Source organism: Hypanus sabinus, chromosome 28 (assembly GCF_030144855.1).
Source record: "Hypanus sabinus isolate sHypSab1 chromosome 28, sHypSab1.hap1, whole genome shotgun sequence".
In the NCBI taxonomy this organism is placed as follows: domain Eukaryota; kingdom Metazoa; phylum Chordata; class Chondrichthyes; order Myliobatiformes; family Dasyatidae; genus Hypanus; species Hypanus sabinus.
The window spans coordinates 29,287,518-29,300,996 of record NC_082733.1 but is presented as its reverse complement, the minus strand read 5'-3'; the positions used below and the strand labels follow the sequence as shown (position 1 = coordinate 29,300,996).

Genomic DNA, 13,479 nt, shown 5'->3' with positions numbered 1-13,479 from the left:
ACAAATTTTCATTCTGTTGTAATGGGCTTGATTCCTGTGGGAATACGACTGGCAGATCCCCAACTGGCAGCGATCAGGCCCAGAGCCTACACTTGGGGCAAGCTCGTGTCTCCTGAATTCTCCTCCAAAGATCTGCCCAACCACGGAGCTGGTGGAAGCTGGGTTCACTTACTTATTGTTGTTCTTCAGTTTGATGTGACCACTGGGTGCCAAGATTTCCCCGTTTTTCAGCCAGGTGAGTTGAGGTACTGGCTCCCCTTGTGCCAGGCAATTGAAAATGGCCGTGGTCCCCACGGGCCTCGAAATGGACTGCGGATACTGTACAAACTCTGCAGGTGCTGAAATATAAAACGGGAGAAAGAAACTCAGCTTACAAGGAAGACGAGTTTATCCTCTGAATGCAGGAGTGAGTGTTTGACAACATTAGAATAAACAAACCCCATTTCCAGAAAAGTTGGGATATTTTCCAAAATGCAATAAAAACAAAAATCTGTGATATGTTAATTCACGTGAACCTTTATTTAACTGACAAAAGTACAAAGAAAAGATTTTCAATAGTTTTACTGACCAACTTAATTTTGTAAATATTTTGTAAATATGCACAAATTTAGAATTTGATGGCTGCAACACAACAAAAGTTGGGACAGAGGCATGTTTACCATTGTGTTACACCACCTTTCCTTTTAATAACACTTTTTAATCGTTTTGGAACTGAGGATACTAATTGTAGTAGATTTTCAATTGGAAATTTTGTCCATTCTTGCTTGATATAAGACTTCAGCTGCTCAACAGTCCGTGGTCTCCGTTGTCTGATTCTCCTCTTCATGATGCGCCATACATTTTCAATAGGAGATAGATCTGGACTGGCAGCAGGCCAGTCAAGCACATGCACTCTGTGTCTACAAAGCCACAATGTTGTAGCCTGTGCAGAATGTGGTCTGGCATTGTCCTGCTGAAATAAGCATGGACGTCCCGGGAAGAGACATCACTTTGATGGCAACATATGTCTCTCTAAAATCCTAATATACGCCTCAGAGTCAATGGTACCTTCACATACATGCAACTCACCCATGCCGTGGGCACTGATGCACCCCCATACCATCACAGATGCTGGCTTTTGCACCTTTCGCTGATAACAATCAGGATGGTCGTTTTCATCTTTGGTACAGAGAACTCGACACCCGTTTTTTCCGAAAACTAGCTGAAATGTGGACTCATCTGACCACAGCACATGGTTCCACAGTCTTTTGGTCCATCTGAGATGAGCTCGGGCCGAGAGAACTCGCCGGCGTTTCTGCAAAGAGTTGATGTATGGCTTCCTCCTTGTGTAATACAGTTTCAAGTTGCATTTCTGGATGCAGCGTGACAATGTGACAATGGTGACAATGTTTACCAACATTGTCCAACATTTACCAACATTTAACTCTACCAAGTTAAGTGACAATGGTTTTCTGAAGTACTCCTGAGCCCAGGTGGCTATAATTGTCACAGTAGCATGACGGTTTCTTAGGCAGTGCCACCTGAGGGCTCGAAGATCACGCACATTCAACAGCGGTTTCCGACCTTGCCCTTTATGTACTGAGATTTCTCTGAATTCTCTGAATCTTTTCACAATGTTATGTATTGTAGATGTTGAAAGACCTACATTCTCTGCAATCTTGCATTGGAAAATGTTCCTTTTGAACTGACTAACAATTCTCTCACTAATTTTGGCGCAAAGGGGTGAGCCATGACCCATCCTTGCTTACAAAGACTGAGCCTTTGATGGATGCTACTTTTATACCCAGTCATGATACCTCACCTGCTACCAATTAGCCTGTTTAATGTGGAGTCTTCCAAACCGCTGTTACTTGAATATTCTGTGCACTTTTCAAACTTATTTTAACTCTGTCCCAACTTCTGTTGAGTGTGTTGCAGCCATCAAATTCTAAATTTGTGTATATTTACAAAATACAATTAAGTTGGTCAGTAAAACTATTGAAAATTTTTTCTTTGTACTTTTGTCACTTAAATAAAGGTTCATGTGAATTAACATATCACAGATTTTTGTTTTTATTGTATTTTGGAAAATATCCCAACTTTTCTGGAAATGGGGTTTGTAGAACATAGAACATTTCTGCCCTTCGGCCCACCTGCTGACTTTTTAACCTACACTGCAATAAATCTGCCCCTTTCCTGCTACTTCGCCCTCCATTTTTCCATCATCCATGAGCTTAATTGAACATTGTACAACTCCAGAAGAATGGATGCAGATTCAACTGTGGCTTTCAAAAGAGAACTGGATTAAAATTTAAAAGTAAAGCACATCTACGCTTTGAGAAAAGGAGGAGATAATGGGTCTGGTTAGTTTGCTCTACCAAGAGCTAAATCAGACTCAATGGGCCAAATAGCTTCTTTCTGTGCTGGATTTCTGACACACTGAATGCCTCCATGGTGTCGGTCTCCACTACACAATTCAAGGTTGTCCATCCTGTAGAAGAAATGCTCCCTGGTACCAAACTTGCCTTTTGCCAAATTTCATCTTTGTTCGTGCATCTCAGATTTGTGAATTGTACTGGAAAAGCAGGTTGTACCTTTCTACTCTATATCATATAAACTCCTCCAAGATCATCTCTTGAACAAGATCAGCTTCAAAATTTATCCATACTGTGACGGTAGGGATCAGCTCCCAGACCTAAGAGCTCAGCTGGTGCTTTCAGGACAAAGCAACCCACCAACAGGACATCGATTTAGAAATAAACTCAATATTCAAGTTACGGTGTGACCTGGACACTAAACCTTGTTGGCCTTAGACTGAGCACCAGTTTCCAAGCAATACTCCAGGAAACAGAACAGCACTTTATGGGAAGTCTGGGATTGTAAAAAAGCTGCAATATGTCACGTGCATCAACACAGGGGAAGGAGAGGGGGAGGAGACTGACAGGAAGTGGCAAATGTGTTGGTTCTTGTTTGACTGCCCGACCTGGAGAAGCTCTGAATAGTTATGCAATGCTTTCAAATAAAACCAAAGTTCCCACTTGCTCATCTCCATATGGTCCAGCCCCTCACCCCCTGACCCAAGCTCGTCTCCCCATCCTCCATGCTGTTCTGCCCTTTCCTTCTGCATGTCCATGGCTGTGCAGCAGACTACTCCGGTTCAAAACTAAAACCTTGATCCGAATCTCTCTGATCCAAACCCAGCCGAGACCGAGGAGCTGCCTGACACTTCTCCACACCCGTCCTGAGCCTGGCACACGTGGGCTGAGTTTTAGGAAGCAGGATCCACTTTGAACAGAGCTTTGACTGTTATGGTGTCTTCTTTCATAAGAAATTTAGGGTGGCATGGTGACCCGGGTTCAATTCACGTCACTGTCTATATAACGCTTTACAGTGCTAACAAACTGGTTCAATTCCCAGCACTGCCTGTAATAACACTTTAGAGTGCCAATGACCCAGCTGTAATTCCTGCTGCTATCTGTATAATGTTGTACAGTACCACTTACCTGGATTCAATCCCTGCCACTGTCTGTAAGGAGATTGTAGGATCTCACTGTGACTGTACAGGTTTCCTCCGGGTGCTCCAGTTCCCTCCCACAATCCCAAGGGTGTACGTGTTAGTTGAGTAATTGGTCACTTGGGTGTATTTACATGGCACAGGCCCTTTGGGTGGAAGGGCCTGTTATCTGTGCTGTACCTCAAAATAAATTTTAAAATAACAGCATGCTGGCTTCTCTAACACTGCCGGTCTTAATGCAGGCCCTCGGCCCAACATGTCGACCGTTTATTCCCCTCCATGGATGCTGACCTGCTGAGCTCCTCCAGCATTCTGTGTGTGTGAGACTCAAGATTATCAGCATCTGCAGCAGCTCTTGTGCTTAAGACCTTCCTATGTGCCTGCTGCTTATCCTACTCTCTTCTCTCCTTCTCTTGCCGGGTCAAAGCGGGGACACCCAGAGAAGTGCACACGAATCGAAACTAAAAGGCGGCGGTGTGGAGGGGTGCGGGGGGGGGGGGGGGAGCTGTGGTATAGGTGCGGTGTCACACCAGTGGCAAGCTCCTGTTCGATTGCACACCATTGGAAAGCTGTGGTATGCCCCACTAGCTGGCCTGAAAATGACCCTAAGGCTTGGGTTTCCTAATAGGCTTTGTGTACTTAGTGAGACGTTCCACTTGACTCCAGCAGCACAAACATTCTTTCCGAGATAAGTAGGGTAGTATTTCATTCCCTTTCCGCAATGACATTTTGTTAAACACACATACATGTAATAGATTATAAAGCAAAAGCCAGCATATGGAGAGTTAATGTGACTACATTATTGATGCCCCTGCCATGTTCCATGTACCAGACTTAATTATTCATAGCTCTTAATTATTCATGTGATTAAATACACATATCTATTAATTAGATAAATTCAAAAGGAATTTGAAATATTGAGCATTCAGAGACCAAAAATTCTTTGTGCCTGCGCGTTCGCCAGTGATGGAGACTTCCTGGTGAAGCCCAGCGTGACATCGTTTCAGGAATTTACTTTTCATTAGTAATGGTAAATTCATAGTGATGCGTGTTGGGGCAAGGGTCTATTAGTCTGTGAAAGCAGAGCTGTAAATTTTGGGGTCAGTGTGCAATCAGTCGATGCCAAGTGATTAGAGTGCAGAGAAAGTAGGCTCCCTGGGGCAGGCACTGCGGCTGACATCACTGACTGCAATCACTTTAAGATTAATCCTCAGGCTTTTTAACTTTTTGCTTCCCGGCCTGTTGATGTTATCAGGCAAACTCAGCGCCTTCATGTCCTTGGTACTGCCGTTAGATGCCGGGTAAGTTCGAACTGTAACTCAGAGCCTGAGGACTGCCTGAGCACAAATACCTACCAGTCACCTACACACTGGTGTAAGGTTTCAGTTCACTGAAATCCATTAGTAAATCTTAGCTTTCAGGTCATGCAAGATGCTGCTTGAGCGTGCTCCTTGCCTAGTACAGTGAGAAGCTAAATCTGTGGCCTCCAATTGATTTATTTTCTCTCTGTGTCCTTCTCTGAGAACTCACCCACAGGCCTTCAATTAGATATTGGATTCTGTCATCATGGTGACTTCTTTCTGGATTGGCACCCAACTCAACTTTACCAGTCAACGTAAAAGAGGAACCAGAATTGTACGCGGCCAGGCCAAGTGGGAGTGCTTCTCGAACAAGGGATGAAGTAAACTTTTACCTCTGATGGTGAAAGTTTCAAAACTGGAGTTGATAGATGTTAAGTGAGGTTCGGTATTGATTTATTATTGTCACATTATTGGGGTGGCACAGTAGTGTAATGGTTAGCGCCATGCTTTACAGTGCCAGCTGTAAGCTCGGGATACAATTCCCACTGCCTTCTGAAAGGAGTTTCTGTATTCTCCCCGTGACTGCCTGGGTTTCCTCCGGGTACTTCAGCATCCAAAGATGTACGGAGGGGGTTAGCGAGCCGTAGGCATGCTTCATCGGCGCTGGAGGTGTAGTCACACTTGTGTGCTGCTCAACACAACCTTTGCTGATTTGACTTGACGCAAATGACGCATTTCACTGTATGTGTCCAACTGCATTTGGCAAATTAAGCAACTCTTTAAATCCTTAGAACATAGAACAGTACAGCTCATGACATTTACTGACCTTTTAACCTATTCTAAGATCAGTCTAGCCCTTACCTTCCCCCATTCCCTCCATCCCTCATTCAGCCATGTGCCTAAGAGTCTCTTAAATGCAATTACCACTGCCGCTGGCAGGCTGTTCCAAGCCCCACCACTCTGTGTACAAAAAACCTACCTTTGACAACCTCCCTATACCTTGCTCCGATCACCATAGAATCATTCCCCTTTGTATTAGCCATTTCTGTCCTGGGGAAAAGTCCCTGGCTGTCCACTCTATCTAAGCCTCTTATCATCTTGTACATCTCTATCAAGTGATCTCTACTCCAAAGAGAATAGCTCCAGTTCATTCATCCTTTCCTCATAAAACATGCTCTCTAATCCTTGCAAGATCCTACTGCACTAGAACATAGAAAACCTATAGTACAAAACAGGCCCTTCAGCCCACAAAGCTGTGCCAAACATGTCCTTACCTTAGAAATTACCTAGGGATACCCATAGCCCTCTATTTTTCTAAGCTCTATATCCCTATCCAGGAATCTCTTAAAAGGCCCTATTGTATCTGCCTCCACCACTGTCGCCGACAGCCCATTCCACACACTCAGCACTCACTGTGTAAAAAAAAACTTACCCCTGACATCTCCACTGTACCTACTCCCAGGCACCTTAAAACTGTGCCCTCTCACACTAGCCATTTCTGCCCTAGGGAAAAGCCTCTGACTATCCACACAATCAATGCCTCTTATCATTTTGTACACCTCTGTCAGGTCACCTCTCATCCTCCGTTGCTCCAATATTAGAAAGTTCTTGCCAGGCCACTTGTCCAGCAAAGCTTGCCAAATTTCTATTCAGAGAGGGTGTTGAAATAACTACTGAGTTTAGATCTGTAAGTCTCTAAGGTATATCTCCTCTGCACCCTTTCTAAAGCTTCCGCATCCTTCATATAATGAGGTGATTAGAATTGAACACAATAGTCCAAGTGTGGTCTAACCAAAGTTTTATAGAGCTGCATCATTACCTCACAGCTCTTGAACTCAGTCCCCACCTAACTGTGAGGATGAAACGCAGCCTGCAGAGTCGCTGCCTCACAACACCAACGTCCTGGGTTCAATCCTGACCTCAGCTGCTGTGTGGATCAAATGGGGATGTTTCTTCTGGGAGTTCCAGTTTCCTGACACATCCCAAGGTGGGTACAACGGCTGACTGGCTTTTGTGAGTTGTCCCTAGTGTGTAGGGCGAGTGGCAGAATGTGTGGGAAGGAGGGGGAAGTTGATAAGAATATAGGAATAACAATAAAATGAAGGGATCGATGTAGAATAGTCGGCTGATGGTCAGGGTGGACTTAGTGGGTTGGAGTGGAAGTTTCTGTTGATTGGTTGAGATACAGTGTGGAATAGGCCCTTCTGGCCCTTTGAGCCATGCAGTCCAGCAATCTCCCGGTTTAGCCCTAGCCTAACCACAGGACAATTTATAATGCCCAATTAACCCACCAATCGCTACATCTTTGGACTGTGGGAGGAAATCCACATGGTCACGGGGAGAACGTACAAACTCCTTACAGGCAGCAGCTGAAATGGAGCCCCGGTTGCCTGTACTGGGAAGCGTTGTGCTAACCATGTCACCTTGTGCTGTATCTCTCTATGTCTCCTTGAAGGAGTGGGGGCCACCTCAGCACACAGAAGCTCCCATCTGACATCCATGGACCTTGGACTTCCATGTCACTGTCTGTAAATCTGGGAGTTCCTTCCCCTTCATCAAATTTGTTCTACATGATAACCTATTCCTCAAAAAAAAAGTGTCTGCCACTCCATGTTCAGGCTGATGACCAGAAGAAGTTACTGATGGTGAGAACATGCTTCCAGGAAACTCAAGTCTTCATCCAGAGAGTGGACACACCACCAGACATTTCCTAAGGACAACATAGCCTAGAAGGATAAATCCCCGAGACAAGCTCTCTGGTTCACTGGCTACTGACGTCAATATAGTTTCCTACCACAGCAGCCTAACCATGGGCCAAGGCTGAACAAGTTTCAGAGTCATGGTGGAAAATATGACGGATTTTCTAAAACTGAGGCTCCAATGCCTGAATTGGACTGCAAGCATTCTGCAGAATATGCCTAGCAAAGGGCAGGTTGCTCATTGTAACATGTTGCATGTTGCTCAGCCTCACTTGCTAGGTGAGCTAAAAGCAACAGCTGGTGCCTGAGGAACAGCAGCAAAGAGACACAAACATTGAGGGCTAGGGGACCAGAGACTTGGCTTAATCCTGCCCTCGGGTGCTCTGTGGATAGAACATGTGGTTTTACCCTGGGAGTTCCAGTTTCCTGATACATCCCAGGGTGGGTTAGCAGGTTGGCTGGCTTTTTGTGAATTGCCTCTAGTGCGTAGGGTGAGTGGCAGAGGAAGCAAGAGGAGCAGAAGGATGAGGAGGCCTGCTGGGGCAAGCACCAGCAGTCACCACCTCCCAGCAGAGCAGAGGAGAGAGGTGTTCACTGCATGGGAGGTGGCCTTCTTAGACTGTTGAGCAACAAGCTGCATTCTGTGGTACCCGGCACCCTCAGGAAATGCACGGGATCCATGTTAAGGCGTGCTCCTGAATGCAAACTAGCAGCCAGTTAAGTATTTCCTTTATTTGTCACGCGTACTTCGAAACATACGGCGAAATGAGTTGCCTGCTTCAATGACAAGCACAGTCGGCGGTTGTGCTGTGGTGGCGCCAAAATTTTGGAAGGTGGGAGGAAACTGGAGCACCCAGAGCATTAAGTTTCACAGTAATTCACAGCATTGAGATGTTGATGAGACTTTTAAAAGGGCATCTGAATGTGCAGATAATGGAAGGATATGAACATTGTTCAAATAGAGTTTGGTTGAGCATTTAATTACATTTAATTAGTTCCGCACCACATCTTCGGCCCAAGGGCTTGTTTCTCTGCTATTCTGCTCTATGTTCTATAATGCAGACGATTCTGTTGGGTGTTCACACTTACACAGGTGACCAAATAAAATCTAACTCTCAGCCACACACACAAAATGCTGGTGGAACGCAGCAGGCCAGGCAGCATCTATAGGAAGATGTACAGTTGACGTTTTGGACCGAGACCCTTCGTCAGGACTAACTGAAAGAAGAGATAGTAAGAAATTTGAAAGTGGGAGGGGGAGGCGGAGATCCGAAATGATAGGAGAAGACAGGAGAGGGAGGGATGAAGCTAAGAGCTCGAAAGTTGATTGGCAAAAGGGATACACAGTTGGAGAAAGGATTGTGGGACAAGAGGCGTAGGGAGAAAGAAAGGCGGAGGGGAGCACCAGAGGGAGATGGAGAGCAGGCAAGGAGTGATTGTGTCAGCTTTATCCCTTCCCCCTCCTGTCTTCTCCTATCATTTTGGATCTCCCCCTCCCCCTCTCACTTCAAATCTCTCACCATCTCTTCTTTCAGTTAGTCCTGACGAAGGGTCTCGGCCCGAAATGTCAACTGTACATCTTCCGATAGATGCTAACTGGCCTGCTGCGTTCCACCAGCATTTTGTGTGTGTTGCTTGGATTTCCCACATCTGCAGATTTCCTCGTGTTTGCGTCTAACTCTCAGCAAGTGGCTATTAACTGTAACGGTCCCCATGAAGAACCACAGACTTACCTTGAACCACCAGCCTCCCCTGTGCTGTGCGCCTCACCCGCGTCCCGGGTTTGTTGGCGGCGCACACGTACACCCCGGAATGCTGCACAGACAGGTCGGAGATCATCAGGTTCCCTGTGCCAAGCACCTGGATTCCCTCCACGCCAATCGGCCTGCCGTCTGCGAGTACAAACATTTGCGGATTAGCTCGGGTTTAATCAGCGGGGTAACAGTTTGTCTCCACCAGTCCCATAAACGATCACTGTCAAATCCACCAGCGAGTTAGAGAAAGGAGTGGATTAATCTTGCACTATCATGGTTGAATGATGGGAAGAGCCTGGATGTTAATCCTACAGCTCATTATATGGAGGCAACTAAGATTTTGCCAGCTGTCACACTTAAAGTCGGAGGCAAAAAAAATAACATACATAGTTCTGTTCAAAAGTCTTAAGCATATAACTAGCATGTCTAAGAGTTTTGCACCATCCTATATTTGTGAATGTGGACCAGAGAGCAAGTTTGTAAATCTGGTGGGAGCAAAGGATGTTAGGAATGGCGAGGATGGCACACCGTGGGAGGGGTGTGGGACAGGTGGCCGGGAAGGGGAGCCAGGGATGGGGACGGGGTGGGGTGGCACACGTGCAGACACACCCAGCCCTGAGACACCAGGCACAGTTATTTGATTTCAAATGACTGGATAATTGATCATTATAGAATGTGTTTTTGGAATTTCCCACTCCCTTCCCCTTTTCCCAACCATGATTCCCCTCTCCCTGCCCCCTTCCCACTCTCAGTCCACAATAGAGACCCATATCAGAATCAGGTTTATCATCACACATATGTCATGAAAGTTGTTTTTCTTTTGTGGTGTAAAACATTAAATTACTCCAGCCCTGTAGCACTATAGCAGCTATATATATATATATATATATATATATATATATACCTAACTTTTGCACAGTGCTGTACATATATATAGTTCTCAGTAATGTTAACTGCTAAGGCTAATGAAATGGCTTCTCTGTAATGCTAACTGCTGATGTAATGGTTTCTCTGCAGCTGCGATGTTTGGGTTACAATTACAGATAATGGGGAACTAACCAATATGATTCTATCTTGTATGCCTGGGAACCGAGCTTTTTGGGGGCTTTCTGTCCAGGCGAGCGAAGAGGAAGAACGAGTGCGGGGAGTACTCGGTGATCATCGGACGGAGCATATGGGAATTCGAGGGTCCGGAGGTTGGCGGCGTTTCGGCGGAGGTTGTTCAGGGAGGAACGCCAGAGGCGTGAGCTCCAATGATTTTTGTGCACAAACAGTTAACTTTAATAAGAGTGGTGCCTTTGTCTTTTATAGTTTGATTCTCGACTAACCAAAGAACAAAATAAGAGTTATAAAGTGTAATTATTTAATCGCTTATTGTGTACTGTCTGATATTTGCGTTGTGAGTTTGTACTGGGGTACATTACACAGCATCCACCCAAACTTGAACGCCCTGTTTGGCGGGGCCAAAAGCTGATTCCCCTAGTCAAACGTGCGGGCAAGCCTAGTGGGCTATATATATATACACACACACACACATAAGTAATATACAGACACCATATATATAATTTAATAATGCAGAATGTCTAGAAGCTCTCTGCCTCTCACTAAAGACATCTTCCTCAACGTTGTTCCTGATCATATGGAGTACACTTAAATGCTTAAATTACATTTGAGTTTATTTAAATCTATAGATTCATTCATAGAAATACTTCTTGAGTCCTGAGTCAATCCTGACTCAGGATTTTGATCCGAAACATTGCCAATTCCTCTCCCCACCTCCCACCCCCACAGATACTGTTCCTCCAGCAGATTGCTTATCGCTCCCGGTCCCAGCATCTACAGTCCCTTGTCTCTCAGCTTTTGAGTTAGCTCAGTTGGCTGGAAATGGGTGGGTGGGGGGAAATCAGAATTTTAAACACAAGAAAATCTGCAGATGCTGGAAATCCAAAGCAATACGCACAAAATGCTGGAAGAACTCAGCAGGTCAGTCAGTATCTACGCAAGTGAATATACAGTCAAAATTCCAGGCCGAGACCTTTCCTCAGGACAGAACCTGCAGCCTTCTCATCCAGCAACTGCACTTGGCACTGAATCGCCATCAGTTTCCCCACAGTGACAGAGTCTCCCCTCTGAGTCAGGTAGTTGTGAGCCGAAGAGACTGAGCAACCGTCACAGCATCAAAGAACCATCTTTCTTTGAGCCATGAAACTGAGGCCTCACCTCTTCTGCAGTGATTAAAATTCCATTGCTTGGTTCCAAAGAGTGAACCATTCCGTTCTTGCCAGTCTTCATCTCTCAAGCAAAAGCTATTATGGTTTGTGGGAGACTACTATGAATAAATTTTGCTGTGATTCTTCATTTCAAAGGTACTTAAAGCCATAAAGTCATGCAGCAATGAAACAGGCCTTTTGGCCCATCATGATAAACTTTGGACGATTGAACTTGAGGAGGAAGTACAAGATTAATGGCAGGATTCTTAGCAGTGTGGAGGAACAGAGGGCTCTTGGGACCCACATCCATCGATCCCTCAATGTCGTCATGCAAGTTGTCAGGGTGTTTAAGAAGGCGTATAGTGTGCTGGCTATTCCCAATGCTGCTGATAAGGAGCTTGCACGTTCGCCCCCGTGACCACATGGGTTTCCTCCGGGTGCTCAGGTTTCCTCCCACAGTCCAAAGACGTAACGGTTGCTTGGTTAATAGGTCATTGTAAATTGTCCTGTGATTAGGTAAGGATTACATCAGGGGATTGCTGGGCAGCATGGCTCTGTGCTGCATATCAAACAATCAATCAATCAATCGATCAATAAATAAATAAATAAACAAATAAACTGATAAATAAATAAAGTTGTAGCTTTATAAAACTCTAGCTAGACTACACATGGAGTATTTATTGTGTTCAAATCTGGTCACCTCATTATAGGAAGGATGTGGAAGCATTAGCCAGAATGGAGAGATCTACCACGATGCTGCCTGGATTAGAGAAATAGTCTTATGAGGATATGTTGAGCGAGCTCGAGCTTTACTCTTTGGAGCAAAGGAGGATGAGAGGTCACTTGATGAAGGTGTATGAGGCATCAATAGAGTTGACAGCCAGCACCTCTTTCCCAGGTCAGAAATGGCTAAAAAGAGAGGATATAATTTTAAGGTGATTGGAAGGAAGTACAGGATGGATGTCACAGGTAGGTTTAGTTAAAAAGAGAGCGCTATGTGAGTGGAGCACACTGCCAGGGCTGGTGGTAGTGGAGGATACATTAGGGACATTTAAGAAACTCTTAGATAGGCACATAGATGAAAGTAAAATGGAGGCTTATGTGGGAGGGAAGGGCTAGATTCATCTTGGAGTAGGTTAAAAGGTTTGCACAACATTGAATTCAATTGAATTGACTTTATTTCTTACATCCTTCCCATACACGGGAAGTAAAAGTCTTTACGTTATGTCTCCATCTAAATGTGCAATCATAGTAATTTATAATAATTTATAATAAATAGAACAGTCAATGTAACAGAAAAACACTCAGATCAGCGTGAGTCAATCAGCCTGATGGCCTGGTGGAAGAAGCTGTCCCAGAGCCTGTTGGTCCTGGCTTTTATGCTGCGGTACAGCTTCCTGGATGGTAGCAGCTGGAATAGATTGTGGTTGGGGTGACTCGGATTCCCAGCGGTCTTTCGGGCCCTTTTTACACACCTGTCTTTGTAAGTGTCCTGAATCATGGGAAGTTCACAACTGCAGATGTGCTGGGCTGTCCACACCACTCTCTGCAGAGTCCTGCGATTGAGGGAAGTACAGTTCCCGTACCAGGCAGTGATGCAGCCAGTCAGGATGCTCTCAATTGTGCCCCTGTAGAAAGTTCTTGGGATTTGGGGGCCCATACCAAACTTCCTCAACTGTCTGAGGTGAAAGAGGTGCTGTTGTGCCTTTTTCACCACACAGCTGGTGTGTCCAGACCACGTGAGGTCCTTGGTGATGTGGATGCTGAGGAACTTAAAGACTTAAAGCTGTTCACCCTCTCAACCCCAGATGCATTGATGTCAATAGGGGTTTGCCCATCTCCATTCCTCCTGTAATCCACAACCAGCTCCTTTGCTCTTGCCACAGTGAGGGAGAGGTTGTTTTCTTGACACCACTGTGACAGAGAAATGACTTCTTCCCTGTAGGCCACCTCATTATTGTTTGAGATTAGGTCAATCAATGTAGTGTCATTGGCAAATTTAATTAGCAGATTGGAGCTGGG

The 13,479-nt window shown here is 45.2% G+C and overlaps 1 protein-coding gene across 1 annotated transcript in view; it reads right to left on the bottom strand.

The window, feature by feature from the left end:
- The window catches only part of igdcc3 (immunoglobulin superfamily, DCC subclass, member 3), a 179,504-nt gene that overhangs the window by 27,134 nt on the left and 138,891 nt on the right, over window positions 1–13,479 (bottom strand). The window contains exons 6-7 of the mRNA XM_059952840.1: window positions 9,227–9,385; window positions 173–338 (exon numbers count right to left, since the gene is read on the bottom strand). Of these exons, the coding sequence (XP_059808823.1) occupies window positions 173–338; window positions 9,227–9,385 (325 nt within the window). The remainder of the gene's footprint in view (window positions 1–172; window positions 339–9,226; window positions 9,386–13,479) is intronic.